This window comes from Fringilla coelebs (genome assembly GCF_963513975.1).
Source record: "Fringilla coelebs genome assembly, chromosome: 6".
In the NCBI taxonomy this organism is placed as follows: domain Eukaryota; kingdom Metazoa; phylum Chordata; class Aves; order Passeriformes; family Fringillidae; genus Fringilla; species Fringilla coelebs.
The window spans coordinates 16,711,168-16,735,399 of NC_140034.1; the positions used below are offsets into that span (position 1 = coordinate 16,711,168).

Sequence of the window (24,232 nt, forward strand, 5' to 3'; positions counted from 1 at the left end):
TGGGATCTGTACAACCTTTGTCTTTCCTTTTCTGAGATAAGGAATGAGTCCTGCCTGACCCGGTACCAACAAATTGTGAAAGGGACAAGTGTACAGGTCTGAAGATACATTCCTGGAACTCCTTCCTCTCCAGAAATGGAATTTTCTGGTACTGTCAAATTAGTCTGAGAGTTACAAGGAAGGGTGCTTGAGTGTAAAGAAAGGGAGATTAAACTGCAAAAATGTACTGCTCAGTGTTTCATACTGGTCAGTTCAGATGTGTTTGAGGTGTTAATTGTAACACTTGTTTAGTATTTCAAACATCTCTTTGATTCTACAGCAACAAAAATAATGTATGAGTAGGATGGATTTTAAAACTTTTTTCATGCAGAGTAATAATTTTCATTGTTGTCTTACTCCACTTTCAACTAGGATTAGGGTTCTGTTTTTTTAAAAAACAACTTTTCTTACTTTCTTAGCTGTCAGATGAAAGTTTAACTTCCCCAAATGAAAGATTTCAGGCCACTTGTAAGAAAAGAGGGAGTTTCACAAAATGAGAAAAAGTGGTATTAAAGTACATCTGTGTGACTCAGGTGAGATAAGTTAAGAACATGAAATGAAATAAATGGAGCTGTGCTCAGAGGAAAAGACCCCAGAATATCTGCACTCTAGATATTGATAGATTTACCTGGGAGAAGGGTCACATCTGAGATACTATGTCACTTGCTGGATTTGAACTTTGAAATCTTTGCTTTATTGCCAGGTAGATGTGCTAGTGTTCATGGTGACTTTGACTTCCTTAAAGCGTGAATCTGTACAAACTGAAATGTACAGCTTCCCAAAGTCTGAGACTTTGCAGCACAAGTCTTCTATCAGATAAATGCCATGTTCTAAGGACTGGTTGTCTGTCTGTTGGGTGTGTTGTGACTGTGGTAGGCAGAGAGCCTTTCCAGCTGGGCTCATGTGGGGTAGGGCACAAAACCTCAGGCATAGAGACCATGCCTGGAAGCAGAGACCCCAGTGAGGTACAGGGAGCTCGGTTTTATGTGTGTTCCCTTGAAGTGCTGACACCTACCTCTAGAAAACTGCAGCTTTGCCATCTTGCAATACAAAAGGAAGTTGTCACTGAGTAGATTTTGCTCCCCCAAGTATGATGGTTGAGAATTGCAGCCATGAACAGCTGCTTCAACAAGGCATCTCCTCCCCACAAACGCTCATAAGCCTCAGTTTATTTATCTCAGAATAATCTGTCCCTTTGGTATCTAGCTGGCTGGCATAAGGCATGTCATTTAATTACTCCCTGTCTATATGAAGCAGCATTCAAGTGTCACGATGGAAGTGCAGTGCTTTTTGCTTGGTGTTCCAAGGAGTCTCCTAGAAGGTTATTCTAGACTCCTTCTGCTAGTCTTAAATTTGGAAAGTATTTTAAAGTTTTTGTAAGTTGTGATGCGGATCTTAAGGCCTTAGGGAAGCTGTGTTCATAAAAAGAATTTGGCTCTTAGTGTTAACTGAAATCAGCTCACTTCTCTTATTGGGGGGCAGACGAAGGTTTTTGCACTGTCAGTTTAAGCACTTCCAGTGTGTTTAATCATCTTCCTCTCTGTGTGATACATGCCCTTTTGAGTTCCACATATTTGGCACACACTGCTGCTGTATCAGAGAAATTATGAATGAAGTGAACTGGTTTCCTGGCACTTGGGAAGCCATCAAAGTTTGTGTTTAACAGAGCAACCATACTGAGTAATGTAATACAATATTAAATATACAGGGACCTAAAATAATTTCTGTTTGCAGAGTGGGTGCAAGCCTTTTTTGTTTATTTTTTTAGCATATCATCAAAACAACTATTAAGAGGGAAAAATAGTAATTTTTAAAATTATTGTCCTTCCAAGGAACCAGCTAGAAGAGGGTAGAGTTTAACTACTACCTCTCACCTTTTTAATGACAAGTCATTAATTTTTCTTTGATATTTAGAGCAAGTCTGTTCCAGTTCCCAAAACATAGGCTCTATGCCCTTGAGGGGTAAAGCAATTAAGAATTACAAGGAGTATTATGCATTGCAGATTTAAGCAACCTGCTGAAATAGTAACCTGCCATGTGCTCCTAAGTCTCTCTGTATGAATCAGGGTTTAAAGTGGTGACTGATACATGAGGAGCATGTCATCTTTGAGATTAACAAGACAGCTGCACTTGAGAGGAGGAACACATTTGTTTTCATGTTCTGTAACACTGACCTTCCTTCATGCAGGAAGATTCAGGCTTGAGTAACCACTTAAACTGCTGCCACAGTCCTTGAGATAATATTGCTCTTCTGGTGAGACAAAGCAGGCTACAGATTTAGCTGAACATACTTCATTACGCTGTAGCTCTAACACCACAAACTCTCATTTCCTGACTGCATTAACTGACTGGCACTCTTTCTGATACTTCCTCCATTGCAGAAATAGGCCAGTTAAACTAGTCTTGCTTTCTTGGATAACTGGTCTCTGTAATGATTTCTCTAGCTTTCTCTCAGTTGGATAAGTAACCCCAGTTTTAATGCCCCATGGTATAGCAGTACCTCCTGGTATGGAGTAATGTCTCATTCTTGGCCACTTGATTTTATGCAGGCTGGTTTGGGAAGAACTTGGGAATGCAGTAATTCACTTTGAAGAACGGTGGTGGATCTGTGTTCCATGTCTGTCTGGACTCAGGAATTCAAACACTGTTTCTGTATTAACCACTGGACTGCTGTCTTCCTCAATTACATACATGTGAAGAGCAGAACACTTGATGAGGCAGATGCACTGGAAACACATCAAAGTTTATTAAAATACACATCAACACTTAATAAAAAAGTTGCCTTGTGAAAAAAGTTAGTGTTAATTAAAGAATTTGTGAGTATTAAGAGTTCAGAATTTAAAGTTCTTGTTGCTTGGCTGTCAAATCTCACAAAAATAAATTCTATGAAATGTCCAAAGAGTAAGAGTTAATACATCTGGCTCTATATAACTGAGATATTTTAAAGCCATAATGAGGAGTGGTGTGTTACAAAACAGTGGAAAGCACTTTGCATTGTGTGCATTCATAAAGAGGTGCTCATTAAAAATGCATTTAGTCACCACCTGTTATTTGTTTAATTTGGTGCTTTACTGCAACGCTGTATTTTTGTCATCCTCCTTTTCTGAAACACATTATTCATCACTTTGAACCATATGGCCAGAAATATATTCTGAACATCTGATTTCTGTACTGGCCATTCCCTAAGGAAAAACCCTCATGTCCATGTTTCTGACCAACCAGCCAAGCCTTTCCTGTCATCTTTTCATGAACATTTCTTACCTTTTGCATACTAAAGATGCAATTAGGAGATTCACAGCTGTGATACTGTAAGGCAGCAAGGGGGTTGCACTTGATTAGACAGAAAAGGCCTCTTTGCTCAAATTCATAAATAAAAAACAAGTATTATGGGAGCAAGGGAGAGCTTTTTGCAGATCCTGTGTCCTCCTCTTCCCTTGCTGTTTCCTCATGGCACCAGGCACATGCTGGGGGGGGGGGGGGGGGGGGGTGTGCAGTGAGGTGTGCAATGACCTGACTGCTGCTTGCTATGGTAGTCTTTGCTCTTTCCTTGCCTGGGGTGATACTCAGGGGTCTCCCCTGGCAAAATTTCACAGAAACCTGTAGAAGTTTGATTCCTCTGGATTGGTGTCATAAAAACCAATATGAAAGATGCCTGTGGAATGCTTATAATCTGTTTTCCTTGTCTGCTCCAAGTGTTTTGTAATGTACAAGCATAACTGGGGATAAAGAACCCCATTAAATGTGCTGCAGCCCTGCATTTTCAGCACTCTGGCTTTATTGACTGTGCATATCTCCTCTCTTTGGAGATAAGATGTTGGCATGGTGCTGTCTCCCACTTATCTTTTGTGATAGCGGTGTGTCCGGTAATGCTTGCATGAGTTATGCATTCTGAGCAGGGCATGTGTACAGTGTACTACAGTGAATTTTCCTTTTAATGGAGGGCAAGGGAATGAATAGATGGCAAAGTGTCCTTTTCTTTCAGTCTGGTGTGAAATCTTGTATTTAACGTGACTAGTGGGCAGGTTTCATTCTTATTCTTCTGTCCTGAGCATATATCAAAAACCTGCCATACAACCTGGTGTAATCAGCAGTCTGCTCACAGGCGGCCCTAAGTTTGAAACAGCAGGAGTTGTGCAGCTTGGAGCTGAATGGTGTTGGCAGAGCTTTTTGAAGAAGTTTGCTTAGTTCCTGCCTGCATTGTGCTGAGCCAATTTCAAAGGGCCTGTTGCCTCTACCTCGTGAGAATGACTTCCAGTCAAAATTCACAAGGAATCATGTATCTACTAGTCTGAAATTCAGCAAGTACTCTTTTTAGTTTCAGTTGTGCCTGTTTTTGTATTGCTGCTTAGAAAGTAACATCAGCAAATACAAATTTAGTTTTGGGAAAATTCTGGTCGTTAGTACTGTGTGGTCAACTTAGCAGATCATCTGCATATTTCCACTGTCAAAAGAAATTGGTTCTGTTTGGAGGTTCAAACGAAAATGCCTGATTTTAGCACCCTGTATTTACTGTGTATCTTAATGTCGTGGAAATGCAGACTTTGCATTTTCTGGTATTTAGAGGAATAGTGGATTTGGGTACTGCAAATGAGGTGCCAGAGTACCTAGACTTGTGTTAAGGTACTGTACTATAACTGCTGGATTTCTCTAATTGCTTCCTCCAAGTAGTAAGCATCTATTTATCCCTTTATAATTTGTGGGAGCTGCATATTTTCTGAGCAATGTGAAGTAAGACCATTAGTTTGGATGCCCAGCTTCAACATGCAGACTGTTACTATAGGTTTGAAGAGCACAATTTGTTTTACTGTAACATTCTTTTGGTGAGTGACTGCACCAGTTCCCATAGGGCTCCAGTTTCTGATTGGCCATTCATCACTGAACTAATTCATGGTACTCTGAGACAAACAGGTTTGTCGAAGTAATTCGATGCCGCCACCGAAGTATGTTTAAACAATGATGCAGAGCCATTTTAATAAGTTTTGTGAAAAGCTGCTACTAAACCAGAATAAGATAGTTCTTATTCCAGCATTTAACATCATTGTCATTCCAGAGTTTGCAGGGGAGCTCGCATAGCTCCTTTTTATGTTTTATAGTGGAACTCCTTGCGAAGGTTTTGTACTTTACTGAGGTGAAGGGTGTAAACACTGTCTTTGTAGATAAAATACTGCTTGTGCTACATTTTTCTGATTGTAGTATCCCTTAGAATTTCAATGGAATCTACTTCTAGGAATCATACCACCAAGGAGGGTTCAGCCTGCTTTGAGTGTTGCTAGGCTTATATCTGGTACTCAGTAGATGCAACAACAATATAAACGTTTTTATAACCCGTATCTTCTGAAATACTAATAATCTTTATTTCTACAGAGCAGTGCACCCAGATGTGCTGGATGGGAGCTGTTGCTGTTCTTTGCAGCCTGAGGCTTGAATTTCTCTTGCCTGGAGCAATTTTTTGGGGGGTTACTGTGCTTTCCTCTGCTTCCAGCTCACAAGGTTGTGCTTCTGTTGTTTTGTGATCTGGTTGATAGGGAGCTCCAAGTCACTTGATACTTCATATTGGGTTTCCCTCCATTATGTTGCTTAAGTAATAAACCTGAGCTCTGCTGGTGGAGGTAAGGGATATGAGCCACATGTGAGGCAGCTTGGAAATGCTCAGAGCCATACATGCCTGCCACCTTTGTGTGCCCTTCGAGGACGCTGAAAATTAAGTAGTATGATTAAAAAAATTATGCTAGTAATAAAGAAGGGGGTTGGTAGTATGCATAGTTCTGCTTTTTCTACCTATAGCCAAGGCATCTCCTTGTGTTTGGGGGCCATTGCTGACTTCGAGTCTTTCATGATCATTTTTTAAGGTTTTCCTCTATAAATACAAGGTCATGAAAGTTGCTTTTTCTTTTTCTTACATATGTTTGTATGAACATATGATAGATTGACATCCTCTCTCAGGAAAATGCTAAACACCACAGCTTAGAAGGAAACTGTATTTTGTTGATACAAAAAAAAAAAATCAGTGGTCAGAAGCCTAAAAACTGGCATAGTAGTGTTAGAAGTTAATTTCTCCGAAATGTTAGTAATAACATAGTGCCACAGCTTATGTCTGTTTCTCTCACAGATAGCATAAAGAAAGGATTTTCTAGGATGCAGCAGTATCCTTCACATTTCTTCTCTTATCATAGGTATTTCCAGGGTGTTGTATGCTTTGAGTGTGAGCTGTGACTACTGATCAGTGATGAAGAAGAGAAGTATAAAATGTGGGGAAAAGTCTTGTCTTAAAACAGTATAATTACTTAACTGAATTTTCTGTATCAGAAGCTCACCATTGCTGCTTGATTGTGGAAGCTGTCTGCTAGGGCTGTAGTGAAAGAATGCTTAAATTGAGCTCTGTGGTATGAGGCTGGGGGGGGAGCAAGAAGGGTAAAGCTCTGCTGAGTTAATTAATGTTAACAGTTATGAGTTATCTGCAAGATTCACAGTAGATTACACAGATTGTATTAAGCAGGGTTAATCAGTCCTTTCAGATACTTAAAGGAGCACTGTTAAGCGCTGGCAAGACTGAAAGTTCTTCTTGAGAGAGTGTTTGCATGAGCAAGTATGCATATGTGTGAATGCATAGCTTGGATTACCATTGATAAGTAAATTTTACCTAGCAGCTACCACACAGGGATATTGGCTATTTCCTGTTCTGTATATAGGTGAAATTGTGGCAGGTGTTGGAAGGGACTTTTTAATTTTATCTCTTTTTGCTCCTAACTCTCTTTTTGTGAAATAATTCCCCTGCTGTGCAGTAAGGAGATCTTTGTTATCCTGTGATATTAACTGCTCTTTGAATTGTGGACGCAGTGTGGCTTCATGGCTTTTCAGCATGAATTTTTAATGGCATTCTCTTGCAAATCTGTGAAATAGAATGTGGAAGGTGATTGGGGTTTGTGTGTAGAGGGTGAGTTAATCAAAAAGAAGAATTTGATAATTGCAGATGTAAATTCTTGATATACCACAGCACCTTGTGCTATGATTTTCCATGTTTGTTCAAAGTGTTTGTGTGTTCATTTTTTAAAGCAAGTGTTATAGCAACTACTTTTTGATGTAAATTCTCAGACTTCAGGTAAGTTGGATAACTGACCTGACCATGAAAGACTAACATTAAATTTTATCGAGTATACATTGTGTGACAGGGTTTTTTTTTCAGCCTTTAGCAGCCTTTGGCGGCCTTTTCAATGTTGTGTGTTTAGGAAGCCACCTTGTTCCTGTATGGTGTAGGGTGAGACTCCTGATGCTCTTGCTGTTGAGCTGTGGGGACTACAAATGATTGAATGTGGGGTACCGTCTTGCATATAGCAAATCAGATGGGGCTTCCAGAAGGATGTTGCCTGTTACAGGTTTGAGCAGTTAGAATAATCCCGGAGTAGTAGGTGGGAGAAATAGCAGAAACGCATACACACGAAACTCAGTATGTGTACATTTATCCAGATACATATATATATATATATATCCATTTCTTGTTAGGGGACAGTATTTCTGTTACTGTGGAATGCCCAGAAGGCAGGGGCAGCAAGTGAACTTACATGAGATGGGGATGGCACAGGAGAGGACAAGTCCCCAGTGTCCCGGGATGGAGGATGTCCTGGAGCTGCCCCAGGTCCCCTCCTGGATCCGCTTGCTTCGGGTGGGTGCTGAGCACTCAGCATCGTGAAGCACTGTCGCTTTTTGTCCTGGCAGCAGCAGGCTAGCAGTTTATGAAGGGATCAGATGTCAGTGAGGGGTCTCCGTGGGGTGGGACTGAGGACGAGCTCCTCTGTCACCTCCCCGCTGACAACAAGTTGGGCCAATCCGCGAGGCTGTGCTTGGCAGCTTGACCCGGCAATTGCCCGTGGTTTGCGCCTGACCTGGCTTTGCCGAGGTGCAAATTGCTGGCAGTAAACTCTGTGAATAGCCCAGTGTCAACTGCAAATAACTGTGTTTCCTCTCCGTAGGTACCCGTACCCCCCTCCGAGGGGGACGCAGTAACTTTCCAGATGGAAAGGTTGTTCGCCTTTGAAAACAAATCAACATAGAAAATCTAGGAAGGGAACGAATAGCCCAGAGGCTCTTTTGAGGACACGGCTTCCTTTTCCTTCCCTCTCATTTTATTCACTGATAGATTCCGTGGTCATCTTTCTTTTTCTCTTTTTTTTTCTTCTATTGTAACTGCAATTCGGTGCTAATGGTAAAACTGATGATTATCACAGTAAATGCTGGGAGTGTTTTCCTTCCAAAGGGTGCTTGGGTTACCTTGAGAAAGTCACGTGAAATTTATTGCAGCTTCTCCACCTGTACAGTGCAAGAAGTGTTGATGGTCTTGAAAATTCCCTGCGTGTTCCCTGCCTGGGGCAATCTGCTAGCTGTAAAGAGAAACACCACTGTATGTTTGTGCATGACAGACCCATCTGATCTGCCTTGAAGCTTCTCCCTTTTCTTAACTTAAGAAAAAAATTGAGACTGTTACTGCAGTGGCAAAGCACCTGGCGAGGGTGGGTATTTGTTGAACTTGTTAATATTGGTTAAATCAGATGATTGTGATAATGCAGTGATACATTGAAGTAAAGTGTTGCATATAAACTCTGTTTCAGAGTTCAGGAAAGCTTATAACATTAACCTGCAATAAATACTCCTAAAAAACCTCTAAAAGGTATTGAGAAGGGCATGTCTGAACTGCAAGGACTCTCTCTCTGCATTAATGGTACTTAAGTTTTTAGTGCCCTTGGTAACTGGTTGGTAAAGGGAGTTTGCCTACAAGAGACCATCAGGTGGTTGCAGCAGAAAGCACCTAACATAATCAAATGTTTAGCAAGGATGGACTCTTTTGATTCAACTTACAGACCTTCCCAAAAAAAACTTTCGCAATCACCTCATTTGTCCCATAGTGCCATATGTTGGATCAGGCATCCTTGTAGGGTACAACAGCTTGTTCCCTGTACCCTCTCCTCTTCAGACAGCTGGAAACTTCCCTCTTCTGTAAATCCAACATGGGTTTTTGCATGGTCATCTGCAAATGCCTCAAGGACCTCTCTTGCCCAGCTCCATTCTTTGTTGCAGTTAGATAATAATCTGATGGCATAGTGACTGTGTGCATGCTTTCTGAAACATTAATTTGTTGCCCAATACAGGGTTGCATGTAAGCTGCCCAAACACAAGTTTCAAGCTTGTGTGGAGACTCATGGTTAAAAATCTTTAAATTAGCTTTTGCAAATTAGTCAGTTTAATTTAAACTTAACTGATTTTTTTCCCTTCATATTTATAAACCTGCTAGGTGGAAAAAGTAGGACAAGTGCTGACAGAACAGTTGCTCAGTTCTCTAACAGGTATTCTTCGAGCACTGTCACAACCGTTCTCTTCACTGGAAGAAAAAAATAAGTTCTGGAAACACAGTTTTTCTTGAGTTAGAGACAAAGATTTTCATGCATTTCAGAGTGATCTTAACAATAACCTAAATGTTTATCCCATAAAATTCCTGTTGGTCATCGCTTCTTGAATACTGTCCATGTAGTTACAGTTTCTTAGTTTCTAGGTGTTATTTTCTGTGTTTCTCCAGGGCTACCCATTCGTGTCTCTGAAAATGGTTTACCAGTGTAACGTTAATTAAGTCTTGTTTGTTCAGGGAGTATTATCCTGGAAAGACCAAGCATGTTTGTGCTTGTTTCTGAGCTTTTAACTACCTTATATTTGAGCAGTTTGGATGTAGCGAAGGCAAAGCATGGAGCCTTTTGCTATCAAGAAATATTTCTCTCTGTGAGCTCTGACCCCATGGCAGTCAAGATGGCTGAGACAGTAGGATGTTACTCAGCATTAGTAAGAGTGGCAGGGTAAAGCAGCTTGTTTTGTTTGGTGTCTGAGAGGTAGATCAAAGGTTTTTCATGAGTTCCTGCTTCAAACAGGGCATAAGAGTATCAGATTGGTAACAGTCAACTTTGATGTTTGTTTTACTTCTATTACCCTTAGTCACTGATGAAATTTGACTCATACATTCACATTAAAATCGCTTGCATCTGTTAGGCCTTCTGTTTGCTACTAAAATAATTTTCATAATACTAGAAATAATTAAATTTTCCCAATTTTTGTCCCCTCTCTGCTTTCTTAATTTTTTCTAGTTTGACAGATATGCTTTCATATTTAAACCTGAGCTTTCATTTTGCTTTTCAATATTTGTACTAGAGAAACCTCAAAATTATTCCTGTTACACATGCCCCTGTGCCCTCACAGAAGCAATGGTTTGTTTCAGGGTTTTCCCCAAGAAAACACATTCTTTTTCAAGCAATAATTGTACTAATAAATTACAAAAGTATGTTTGTGCTACCTAGCTCCTGCTCATTATTCATCTTTGGGAAAGTAGTATTGCTATAATGTGTAGCTGGTATTCCTACATCTTCCCATCTTTGACTCCTTTTTTCCTCTACTTTTGGCTGCTGCTTTTTCAGGAATTGTCATAATTGTCAGTCTAGTGGTCGCCTGCTTCTTTAGAGTCTTGGCACATTTTCAGAGCCTAGACCCCCACTGCAGTGTTCAAATTGCAGTACAGATCTTTAGTTCTGAACCGCTCTAAGTAAGCCTCAAAACTTGCCATATACTTGCCTTGGGTTAATTAAGTTTGGTCTTCTTCATGGCAGTATAGCAATTGTGTTAAGAAATTCAGTGTATTTTATGTGAACTAGTGTCATGTGCCCAGTTAGGTGTTTGCTGTGTATGTTTCATATAAACACATAAGCCCCCCAAGTTTTAGAAATGCTTGTAATAGGAGAAATGGCAAAAAACAGATGTTACACAGTCTTCCTTAGAGAAACTTTTATTGCGTTGGTGTTTGTTGCTTGATAACAAGCTGTATTTTAATATAATTGTTTTCACTCCAGTGATCAAGGGCAGTGGAACAGAGTTTGTACCTTGGAGCTCTGCATGGCTAATGTGTTTTGGTGTCAGGCTTCAGTGTTGAGCTTAAATATAGTTGCTCGGTTTTAGAGTTTGATGTGAAATTTTTTGATTATCCCAATAAAATATGCCCAGTGTATGGGGAAAACGGACTTCCTTTTAAAACAAGTGAATGTGCTTGGTGCTGAGTTTCAGGGAATTCAGTGGTGCTTTAAGTCTATTCTGATAGCCCGTGGTGTTTTTACTTTTTTTTTGAGGTGAATTTGCTCCTTAGAGACCACTGTAGATTAGCTGAAGTGTGTTCAACAGATGGATTGCATTTTAGCTGGTTAGATTTGTAATGTCAAGTGACAAGCTTTAACACAGAACATTGCATACTCCCTGTTACTGCATAAACCACCGCAGGACAAATCTAAGATGAAATAAAATACAAGTCAAGAGTAATTTGTCAGGACACTATTACAAACATGCCTAGTCACTTGCACATGATTTGAAAAGAGAAGTTGAGGATAAATCAAATGGGCTGTTTATTTGTAGCAAAAGTAGATAAATTAGTCAAGGTGCTGCTGGCAATAAAAGCAGGAAAACACAGCGCTCTGCAATTGGATTTTCTCCTCTCTGGGTCAAATCAATATTGCCACTAGCCACAACCATAGAGCTGTATGTTTTATTAACACAGATGATTCAGCCTGGAGTTAGTGAAACTAGGATAAAAAAAATCTGCTGCTATACATTTCATTGTTCAGAAGTCAATGTACACTTTTGTATTTAGATTGATTAAAAAACGAAATTTGTGTGACTGTGTCAGCTTCTCCATTATTTATTCCACTAAACTAGAAGTAAAACTAATTGTGTCCTAAAATACTTTCTGCACATATGAAAGTACCTTTATTTAAATACACATAGATTTTTATTTTTGTTTTGTGATGTGAACCAAGGGCATTGTGAACAATTTCATCTTAAAGCAAAATGTGTTTATCAGGGCTTGTTTTGCTTCCCATACCTTCTGATATTTGGAGAGATGTAGTTCTCTCCAGCCTGGATAACTTGATTTAACCAGTTCATAAAGCAGTGAGAATGTACATGATGGATCACATTATAGCCACAGATTTTCATTTCCTTTCTCCATTGCTTGTTACTTCTTTTTTTCCCCCCTTATTACTAGTTTACTGATACTTGGGTATATATAAATAAAGTTCTTTGTTCAGGGATGTCTAACTGTTTGCACAGCTCCAGTGGATGAGATTTTGCTCCTGGTTGGGACCTCTGCACTACTTGAATACAAATAACAAAACCTGAGCAATAGCAATGAATTGGGTGGATAGTTATGCCTGGGTCCTTCTAGGTGTTTTGAGAGGTTTTATATGATAGTCTATTATATGCCATCCAAATCTCATATGTGTAATTTTTAAAAATAAAATCTGTATTGCATGGTGTACTTACACATTGATTACACTTTTGTCATTTATTTGGTTGCCTCTACCCTGCACAGACTGAGCACAATTAAGACTAGGTATGATTCCTTCACATCCCCTCCCACTGAGATTCCAGTCTACAATTGTCAGAACTGATTATTTTCAGCAGATGAGGCCACAGTTATTTTAGTGGCTTTTGCATTTCCACTTGAAGGGTCTTTAGAAATGTGCTTTGTAATTTGCTGGTTTTCAGAAGAAAAAAAAATCCATTTAAAGCCAGCTAATCCTCTAGTCCATCACATAACGAGTACAATTGTTGCAGAGATGAGCACAGTTCTTAATCACATTTTGCCATGTATATAATGTGTTGGCAGGGAAACAGTACTGAGTCACATACATGGTGTCATCAGGCGTGCTTGCATGGTAAGATGTACATGAAAAACATGTCAATAAACCATTTGTGTTTCACTTCCTTGTAATTTCTGGCAACAACTTGTTTCATCTTGTCTAATCTTCTTTAAGACCCTGCCATACAGCTCACAGAATCTTGCTGATTTCTCTGACACCATTAATAATTCTAATAATTACAGCAACCCCCCCCCCAACCTTTATGAAGTTTATATCTATTGTTAGACAAATATATTTATCTAAAATATAACCTCTTTGTAGGCTAAAAAACAGCTTTTCATTATTATTTGAATACAAAACTGGGAACTTCGAAAGAAAATACTTCAAAAAACAATCCCTGTGTCACAAATTGCTGTTTAAACTGTGTTTTATTTTAAAGCTTGTTCATTAGTGAGTTTGCTCTTCCTTAGAATTCTGATTCCAGAAAAATTTGTTTGATTGTCCCTTGGAGTGCACTTTGCCTGAGAAATGCAGCTCCCAGCCTGTCTTTGTTGCAGCATCCAAAGGGCCCTTCAGATGTGTAGGGGCAAAGCTGCCACCCCATCCTGCTGCTAGGAGGCATTAGGCTGGTGCAGATGGCCGCCGACTCCTGCTGAGACCTTCTCTAAGGATTCAGTGTTTCACCAAATGTTTCCCACTCCAAGGATGTTTGTGAGATCATATCCATACTGAGGTTATCAGAGTAAGGTGTTGCCTGTGCTGCAGCGACAGATAGGACTCATCTTTCCTCCTCTGTTGCCTGAGTTGCAGATAAAATGTAAGCCAAATTCCCTGGCTAGGTACTGTTTGCTTTTGCTGGTATAAATAAAGCTGATGATGGTTTTTCCTCATGGGCATTTTAAGTAGGAAAGCACCATTTGGCTTCTAGTCAGCTGGGCAATTAGCATTTTATAGCGAAGCAATATACTTAAATGGAATTGCTTGGCTTGAGCATTGAATTACAATGACTGTTAGACTTGCCTCTCTCCTTACATAATTTATTTAGTACTGCTTCTTGTTTAGGATTCAGGCAGAGGTTAATTTAATTCTGCATGAGAAACTAGTAGTTACTCTACATTAATGCTGTGCTGTATGGTAATGCAGGGAAAGGTTTTTGTGTAAAGCTTGTGTTTGCTGGGTCTCTCAGCCATTGAAAGAACAATTTTACCTCCTCCTTTCCTAGCAATCCATTCATTGCAAGAGCTGTTGGCACACTTGGGGGGACTATAAAAGTGCATCCAAGAATAATACCTCAAGACCATTTTATTCCATGCTGTTGTTGTATGTGTATTTTTAAGAAGCAAATATGTATTGAAGTGTAGTATGGACCGAGCAGACTTTGTTCCTACCAAATTACAGGAGGCCCACTTACCCTGTTACAGGTAAATAGAATGTTAATATGTGACCATGGAGACTTGAGAGGGAGAGCTTCCGCTGCATCTCTGCTGAGGATCTGAGGCAAAGAGCAAACATCTGGTGTGTGTGATCTTGGAGGGATAAAAAGAGGATGTAGAATCTGCCTCAGCACTCCAGGAATGATTAGAAACTTTCAGATGGAGGGAGTGAATGTGTTTATTCATGCATTTAGTAAGCCTAAATGCTTAATTTGGTGCTTAGAATTTTATCCTTAATCTTGTATGTGTCTTGATTTTTCCTAAGGCCCTTGACTGTTAGAATCAATGTGGAGGAATTTTGGCTTTATTTCGTCTTAAGCTTCTTTTTAAAAAAGTGATTGCAAAGAGCTTGCAAATGTCAAGCAAGTTCATAGCAGGGGCTTAGACACCAGAAGGCTGCTGAGAGAAACAGAGCATCGATATTTATGCTTACCTTAGGATTTCTAGGTAACTCACTGTTGTTTCTTGGTGTACCAGTCCTAGGTACTTTCAGCAAAGCTTGCCTCTGGCTTAGGCAGTATCCCTCTTGTTGTTGGGGCACCACAGTTATCCCAGCCAGCTTCAGGCTCCATGTCTGTGTGAGCAAGCGCAGCAGTCAAGGTCTGAACACCCAGTGTGACCTTCACTTGAAAAGCCCTCCCTGATAATACAGGGTCATGTAACTGCTTGCTCAAACCTTTTTGGGCTTTATGTACTGGGTTTGGGTGCCTGGCTTAAGGAGTGTAAGACTTGGCTGCTGATCCTTATATTTTGTGATCATGGTGTTGAAGGTTCTACGTAGAAGTATCCGTTCTTGCAACCGTTGCTGCTGTCAAAAGACATTGGACAAATCTCAAGCTTAAAGTGTCCTGATCTTTGGGTGAGGGGCATTTTAGAAACCTACAGGCACTGCACTGAGCACTGACAGGGCTTTGTTTTGATTCCTTGAATAACACTTCTGATACCAACATTATTTTTTCACAAACCGTAGTCTGAGGGAGGTGATTGCTGACTTGCAGTAGCTGGCTTCTGAGTTGGTTAAGCTATAAATCTGGCAACTCAGTTTCTAATGGTTTTAATAGTCTGGGAAATTTTTACCATGTGTTGTTGTTGTAACCTTTACTGTTTTAACCAAGCTTAAGTTGTGCTGTGAAAATGATTAAAAGGCTTCTCACTGGAGGAATTAGACTTTTTGCTTGTACAGTTGCTCTCCAGGGTACTCTGGGTTGCTGTGGGCTATTTGAAATGTTTGAAAACCCTGCTTCCCTCTCCAGCAGCTCCTGCCTGGATGTGTTGCCCCTAGCCATGCTGGTTGCCTGAGGCAGAAGGACATGCACGCACCATTTCTGCCTCTGCTGTGCTTGATTTCAAGCATAACATTTATATGTAATATAATAATATAGCTTGCTGCCCCTGTGGGGAAATGGGTAATTTTATTTACTATTTCTTTTTTTGTCCAGGTTAACCCAATGCCCAGAGTAGCTGTACCTGGGGAGAAGGTTGGGTCCACGGGGCCCTTTGATTCTCAGCGCAGTTCACGGGCTGGAAACAGCCCAGCTCCCTTCCTCTAGCAAGTTTGGCTTCACAGGGTCTTCAAGGAGGAATGATAAGATCTGAGGGGAGCTCAGAGGCCAGGCTGAGGCACAGCATTTTACTTGTGTAAAATGTTTTTATTGTGTAATAATCTGTGTTATTGGTGCTTCAGAGAAGGAAAAAAGAAAACAGTGATGAATTATAGAAGTTGAAGAATTCCTGATTTGCTCTTGGGGGATGTTAGTTCTATTTCCAGATGTGGGATTTTGGGCAGTAAGTCTGACACATGGTCACATTATCCGTGTCAGTCACTGAGTGTCAGCTGAGCTTCACTAACTTTCTGGGTTTTCAGTCTGGACAAAATCTGAGCTAAATTCATCAGTGTGGGAGCTTTTCCTTGATATGTTTTATGTCATGCTTGTGGTTGTGTGAGTGGATGGTTTACTGGTACATTGGTTCACAGATGGTAGTTTATTAAACTGAAGTAACTCTGTTTCTCTGACTTGCTTTCCTGAGCTTGAAAATGGAGAGCAGTGGCATTGACCTTACTTTATAAAGTGTTGAGGTCTGCTGGTGAGCTGCACTGTAAGTCAGGTGTTATCATCACAAGCACTAATCTGAAGGCAAAAGCTTTTAGAATAATACAGATAATTATCTGTTTAAATATTTTACTTTAAAAATAAATGGGTCAGAATATCACCTCTTGCAACAATTGGAATCTTTCAATCTGAATTAACAAATCACTCTTCCAGGCTTGGGGCCATTTCAGCTTCCATTCAGTGACTGTCAGATTCTTGCCAGAAGATACTGAGCTCAGACAATTATGAGGGAGTTCAGTCATGGTTGTGTTGGGTGGTACACTCAAATAATTTTGCAGGAGGAGCTCATGGGAATGTTAACAGCATAAAGGTTAGCAGTAATGTCTTTTGTGTCTGCCAGTTAAAAAGCTAGTGATCTGATGGTTACACAAAGACAATGCAAATTCCTTATGCATTCCTGTCTCAGTGCTGCTCCACGTGCTGGGTGACTGGAAGAAGAATTCTTTCTCCTCTTTTTTTGCCATGGAAATTGCTGGTTAAAGCTCAATACTTCAGTATATGCAAAGCCTGATTTTATTTTTTTGTTTTTGGTTTTTTTGTTTTGTTTTGTTTTTGTTTAAAGCCGCCGTGCCATGCTGCGTTGTCATGTTGCAGTCCAGCCGTGTGCTCTTACATCCAATAGTTGTTGCACCTGTTACAGTTAACAAACTTTGTTTAATGTGTCTCAAATGCCCAAAATAGAAAATGCATTTGGCTAATGAGTCAGCAAATGTTTGGTCTGCGTTAGCCAAGCTTCACATTACATAAAGGACTACAGAATCTTTTTCCTGAGCAGCTCCAGAAATCCTATTAGCTGTGACACAGATATTTCTACTTTTTCCAACAAGGAGTGTGGTTGGTATGGATCAGAAGAAAAAAATGAAATGTGTTCTGTCCAAAACATTTTTTTAAAATATGCACTCTGATTGCTTATCAAAGGCTGCAGGCTCTCTGAATTATTTCCTCCTTCAATCAGGCTTAATTTTCCTCCTGTGGTATAACTTTAAAAGCAGAGCAATAACAATGGGTAGCTGAGAGGGGAAGTGTCCGGGTGAATGGGTGATTGTTTCAGGAAGTGTGTTACTTTGCTGCGCTGTGGTGCTTTTTCCCCTGGTCTGAATGCTTTGCAAGTATCAATGCATGTGCCCTTCTAGTGGCCTGGGGGTAGTCTGGGAAGTGGAGACAAGCCGGAAAAAGGCACCTGCCAAACATTTGGTCGAGTTGTATCTGTGAACTTTTGTTTCCTGAATCTCAGCACAGTGTTTCAGTCATACAGCCATTTTCCTCCCTCGCTTTTTATGTGAAATAAAAACCTGCCTGCAAAATGTTTTATCCAGATCATCACAAGTGGGGGTGCTGGTAACTGCAAGTCAAAGCTAACAACTGTACTGCTCTGCTCTGCTCTTTGTTTCTGGGGTGCATGGCTGATTGTTTTACTGTACAGAATCCCCTTTGCAATGTATTTATTTGAACAACTTCAAACACTTTGCCTGCCCTGGGGCTTGTAGCCTTTCTTCCCCCTTAAGCCAATCTGTAATTTCAGAGCAGCTTCAGACAGATGCTCATTCAGATGTTGAACCTGATGTACATCTCCTTTCTGTCATCTCCCTGAAAATAAAATGACCCTTAAGTATGTAATGAATATAATTTAATTGTTTTACTCCTGATTAAAAACAATGCAAATAAATGTAGAACTTTACATCCAGCTTCTCTAGGCAGTGCCAGATGCCTGGTCAAGTGCTTTTCCCCACACCCACTTCCCCAGCCCATCCTTAAATTTTCAGACCCATGAAATAATTTGACCAATTATTTGAGTCACTCAGACTTCACAGAGTGGCTTAGGTATGTTTGAACCAGCTGCATTTATATGCCCTGAACCATGGCAGCAGCTGTATGTTGCACATCAGATGAATACAGGTCATGCCTGGGGTAAAGGCATGAATGATTGGTGTGCCTGGCATGGTCATGCATTTTTCCTGATTAGTGCCATGGGACCCTTTAAGTTCCATATTAGCCATTGTTAAAAGAGGTGATTAGTGTGTGTTAGCTGTGCAACCTGATGCTATCTTCAAATAGTGATTTCTCTCTCAAGTGGGGCTTCCTTTTGTGGCCTCTGACCTACCAGTATGTTAAAAGCTTTGTAACTGATGGAGCTTTGTATTCTTTGTGGTGGGATTGATTTGGATTCCTTCACACTGAAGTTTGTCTGTTGTTCTCTCTTGTTTAGGAGGTCCTTCAGCAGCTGATTGTAATGAATTTACCAAATGTTTTAATGATTGGCAAAGATCCTCTTTCTGGTGAGTAGTTCATTGGGTTCTTCATCCTCCTCCTCTGTAATACTAAATAAAGTCTGTATTTTTTTGTTTTCTTAAACGATTCTGTAATTTTGTTCTAATTTAGATTGGAAGACACTTTAAAGAGTCCAGCCCTTAAACTATGTCCCTAAGCACCACATCTGTGTCTTTCAAATACTTCCAGCGATGTGACTCAACCACTTCCCTAGGCATCCTGTTCCAATCCTTGACCACTGTTTCAGCTAGGAATTTTTCCTAGTATCCATAAGAGTATTCTTAAGCCTCCCCTGCTGCAACTTGAGGCCATTTCCTCTTGACCTATTGCTTGTTATTTGGGAGAAGAAACCAACCCCCATGTTGCTACAACATCCTTTCAGGTAGTTGTAGAGAGCAATAAAGTCCCCCCAGAGCTTCCTTTTCTCCAGGCTAAACACCCCCAGCTCCCTCAGCAGCTCCTTGTCAGACATATGTTCCAGACCCTTCCCCAGCTCCATTGCCCTTCTCTGGACATGCTTCTACACCTCAGTGTCTTTCTTGTGTGAGTGGCCCAGAACTGAACACAGGATTTGAGGTGTGACCTCAGCAGGGCCAAGGAGATGTGTAAGTACAGGGGGACAATCCCTGCCCTGGTCCTGCTGGTCACACTATTGTGAAGCAGGCTAGGAAGCCATTGGCCTTCTTGGCCACCTGGGCACTGCTGGCTCATGTTCATCGCTGTCAGATGGTGACCTGGGGGTTTTGCACTTTCTAACCACTCTGTCCCCAGCCTGTAGCAATGCCTAGGACTTTTGTTGGTCCGAGGGCAGGACCTTTACTGCTTGGAACTTCATACCACTGTCCTCTGCCCATCTATCCAGCCTGTCCAGATCCCTCTGTAGAGCCTTTCTGCCCTCCAGCAGATCAACCCAATCAACTCCCACCCAATTTGGTGTCATCTGCATACTGATGGTGCCCTTGATCCCCTTGTCCAGATCATTGATAAAGACATTAAACAGGGCTGGCCTTAATACTGGGCACTGGGGAATCCCACTTGTGACTGGCCACCAGCTGCATTTAAGTGTTCAGACTGATAGTTGCTCCTAAGGGACTCTGGCAACCAGTCTCCTAAATAGGCCATAATACAAATATGATTTTTAGTAAACCATATGTATTTGTAGGCAAACTACAAGTATTTGAGCATCTCACAACTTTATATATCTAGAATGTAACACTGAGGTATTTATATACCTGTACATATAAATATACATGTGGATTTGCATGTGATGCATATGTATGTATGATGAGTGAGTTCTTGCCAAAGCCAGAAGAGCTGTTTGTTTGAAAGTTGTCTCTTCACCCCTTACTGTAAGTGACCCAGGATGTAGTCTGCCATAGGACAAAGATGTGCTGTCCTCCAGGTGTTCCTGTGTGCCTGTATAATGAGTTTAGTTCTTGCTATATGGACACACCAGAGTCTTGCAGAATTAACATAAGGTATGAAGGAACTGTTGCAAATTAAATGTGAGAAGGAATATAAATGAGAATGGAGAGAAAAATACATGTATGAAAAAAACAGGAAAAAGTGAGGAAGAGAATGGACAAAAAGAAAAACATTTGTCTGACTATGTTGTTTAGACAGGGTTATCTGTTCCACTAAGTATCATATCAGAAGTAAGGTGGAAGCCAGTAAGCTCATGTCCAGAGTCCAGTGCTTTTGGTGAGACAAAAGAAAGCAGTTTAACCTGAAAATTGAGTTAACTTCTTTGAAACACATATCCGAAATGGAAAGATTTATTGCTGTGTTTCTTACTTTTTTTTTTCTTTTTGCATGCCCATTCTATCTCTCGCTAAGCCCAGTGCTAGTGCCAAGGACACTGTATTTGTTTTTACCAAAGAAGGTAAACTGAATGAACCCTGTCAGCAGTGATGGGGAATGACATGCTAATCAGCATCTCCAGAATAAACAAATGGCAGAAACCTTGGCAGAAGATTCTGTTTTGCTGCTCGTAGGAGCTGTAGAGTGCATATGTACAAAAAAAAAATTGTCAGAAAAGAATATTATGTTGAATCACTGAATCTCATAGTCTTGGCACTTCTGTGTAAAAATCGAACTGAGAGTAAGAAATCCACTTCTTCAGCAAGCAGAATAAAGTCTGCAAGTCTTAATTGGGCTGTACAGGCTACTGTTATGGACAAAGAAGTCAAAAGACAAGAGCTGTTGTTCTTATTGGTAATACGGGCACTGGGCTCCTTAGCATCAGGCGTGCTTCTGAATAGAAGTGTCTGGGCCAGCAAGGCAGTATCTCTGCTGGCTAAGCATCAATGGGAAAGGCTGGCTGGTTTCTTGTCACAGCCATTCCTGAGCGACAGCTGGCAGGAGACTCATAATGTGGTAAATACAGTTTTGGTTCCTGGGAAAATGCACATTTGAAAGCTGTCCTGTATTCAGCTATAATTTGCTATCGTTGGCCTGCTGGTTTTTGTCAGCACCTCAGATCTCTCTTTGAGGAAAGTACCTATGTCTCTTGTAGGAAAGACACTTGGTCATACATGTGTTGCTGTCTTCTAGCTCCTTTAATTACAACCAGAAAACTTTCTTGTCTTTTGTGTTTTTTTTGGTTGGTTTTGGTTTTTTTATATGATCTTTTAAAAATTATTTTCCCCATTGCTGATTTATCACTGGCATTATTTTGACGGAACACGAGAAGAAAGGATAAAAAATGCAAAAATGTAATTCTGGACTGTAACATCTAAAACTGTTGGGGTATGTGTACAAAAAAACCCCAGATTTCTCATTTAGCCATATTATATAATGATTGTGGAGAACCAGTCCCAGCTTAGACACAACAGACTAGGTGGTGAGCAAAGGCAGACTTCAGATGTATTTGCTTTAAAGAATGTACTTAAGGAGGAGAGTGTCTGAAAAGCTCATCTTAATCTTACTGTGGGGTAGGCATCCACTGGTAAGATATGCAGGGGAAGTGGTTAGAGAAGGGGAGAACTGGAACTTCCCTCAGGAAGAAGAATCTGGCTGAGAGCTAATGGGAAGCTTGGAAAGAGGGAAGAGGACTGAGATGGCTGAGGCAAAGGTAGTAAAAAAGCTGAATGAAGGAATAGGCCATGATGAGCAGTGTGAGTGATGACCAGGTGATGATGTCTCTGTTACTGTCTGTGCAGAGAGGAGTCAGTGGAAGGCAGGAACGCTTGGGAGGGGAAAACCAAGCAAAACAAAGATATTCTCTCTCCTGTAGCTAAGTTATCTCACTGAAAGGTCCCTCTTGATCAGAGGAAGAAGAGCCAATCCCACGGTCACATTCCTGGAACAAATCCAGTATTGCTTTGTACTGTTTGAGCTGGGAAGGCTCTTAATGACTGTATTGTCTCCACAGGTCCAAGACCAGGGAGCCATTAAATGTGATGCACTGTGTACAGTTTCAGTGACTTATTTCTTGTAACATGCCCATGAGATGTTTTGCTATGCACGCTTTTCAGGAATTTTACTTTTGCCTTCTAAAACACAGCAAAAAGGATGTTACAGGCATTAAATGATAAACTGAACTGAGGCTGTGAATGCTGTTGTTGCTATTTAGCTTCTGTTTGGCACTCACCATTTGGGACTGCTGAGGGCTTCTGCTGCTCTGCTTTGAACATGAGATTATTGGAAAAACAGGACTGCCATCACAAAAAATGAAATGGCACTTGGGCTTTTGCATAGGAAAAGGTATATGTCTGTTGGGTGTATGAGCTTTATTTACTTGCTTTCATGTCCTGTATAAACAGTTTGGTTCCAGGTCATGGCAAATTTGCCTACTTTATTTGTCTAAAGGCATAAAAATAGCAGAAATATTTGTTAGAAGATGAAGGCTTGGCTCTTTTCTAGAATATAGGGAGCTAAAAATAAACTTGAAAGTTCAATTAAAGGATTTAAAAAGAATTTTCCCAGGAATTTGACTTGCAGAGTGATGCAACTGATGTCAGAGGATTTATTCTCTTTACTGCACTGTGTGGTAGACAGCTACTACCATTAAATTTCCTCTTAATTTCTGTCTCTTCTCAATTGTTTTTCTTGCTGAACAGCTTTTTCAATTCATTACTGCACCACAAATCCCCCTGTGTTCAATAAGAGAATCATCAGCTTACTTATCATCTATGACATTGCTGTAATCACTTCTTCATATTATGTCTGGTTTTAGCATGCCTTATAAATGGCCACTCATTCATGTGGCCACACAGGGAATATCAGTAATGGTTGTGAACCTCCACTTAGATGCATTTTAAAATTTCTCTATTTCTAGACATTCTTAGCTAGTGAGTGTACTTGGAAACGTATGGCAGTTAATCTTCTGGAACAGTCATAATCATGACGGGGGAGAGATTTTAGCTTGTTTAGGATCAAGGAAGGAAATGAGGTTTTACTTGCCTTAAAATAGGCTCATTTCTTTCCCTTCAAAAAACTTTGCTATTTATATATGCTTTCCAAATCACATGAAAAGTTTGTGAATGAGAGGACCCCAAAGTCCCTGCTAACAAGTGCCTATAGGAATCTAGTTTTCATTAAAATTGTTAAGGTCTACTCTCACTTGGGTATGTTTCATGTATGGTTTCCTTCCTCATTTTGTTTCACAGTCCTCCAGAGGCACAACAGTTCATAAAATACCCACTTTATAGCAAAACACTACCTCAATAGTGTAAATTTAGCATTCAAACTTTTCTCACTGAGAATCTTGCTGGAGTTGGGAAAAACAGCACTTGCATGTTTCACCCTCCCCACATTCTCTGCACACCCTCCAGCTGCCCCGTGTGCCACCCTCAGCATTCCCTCTCCTCTGCTGGATGGAGTAAGATCAGAGTAGAAGTATGGAGAAACAGGCAGCTCATGCCTGAAGTTGCACTTGCTTGGACCCTCTTGTTCCCATTTCCTCTGATATCTTCCCATCCCCCCATGTTTTTATCATTGTTTGTGTTCTCTCTGTACCTTGATCCTCCTTTTTTTGTTGTTGCATCTCCTAATCCTCGTGCCCGCCTTCTCCCTGAGTCCTGCCATCTGTTTTCCAGCCTCCAGCCCCATGAGAGCAGAGGGATCTTCTGGCTCTGGCACAGGGAGGCTCCCAGGCTGCACAAGTGGTGTCTGGGCTTTCCCTTCCTTTATTTTCCAGGAAACCTGCTGGCCCTCTCTCATGGCTGGGAGCAGATGGGCTTTCTGCAAATGCTCCAGGTGGCTGGCTGGCTCCCTTGCAGCACAAACACGGGGCCTGAGAGCAACTGCCCTGGAATTTTAAGGAAAGGAATAAAAGAAAAGTGTTTATTTCTAAATTAGCATGTTTCTGTTTAAGAGATAGTTTGACTCTTGTCCATTTTTCTTGTGGGTACCTCTCTGCAAGGTGCTACGCTAGGCTGAAATGTTTGCATCCTGGGTCGCAGGAGGACGATGTCTTGGTAAGATCAGCTGATGAGCATGAGTAGACTCAGCAGACTTTCTTCCCAGCTGTCTGGGAAAGATTTGTGTCATCCCAGCGAGCCAGCATAGGGGAGCCAGGACATTCCTGCTTATGAGATTGCACAAGGAACTTTTACCATGTTATAAATGGGCACAAATCAGGCTTTTTGAAAAACACGAGAACTGTTTAGAAGGCATGATTGAATTGGGGATGAAGGCACTTGCTTTTCTTTAGCATTCATTGCAGGACAGAGGCACTCTGTAATACTGGAATATAGCACTCTGTAATACTCCTAGAAGTGCT

At 40.7% G+C, this 24,232-nt stretch overlaps 1 protein-coding gene across 1 annotated transcript in view; it reads left to right on the forward strand.

Moving 5' to 3' along the window:
* The window catches only part of CCDC88C (coiled-coil domain containing 88C), a 94,976-nt gene that overhangs the window by 19,745 nt on the left and 50,999 nt on the right, over positions 1–24,232 (forward strand). Inside the window, exon 4 of the mRNA XM_084208149.1 lies at positions 18,446–18,515. Coding sequence (XP_084064275.1) covers positions 18,446–18,515 — 70 coding nt within the window. The remainder of the gene's footprint in view (positions 1–18,445; positions 18,516–24,232) is intronic.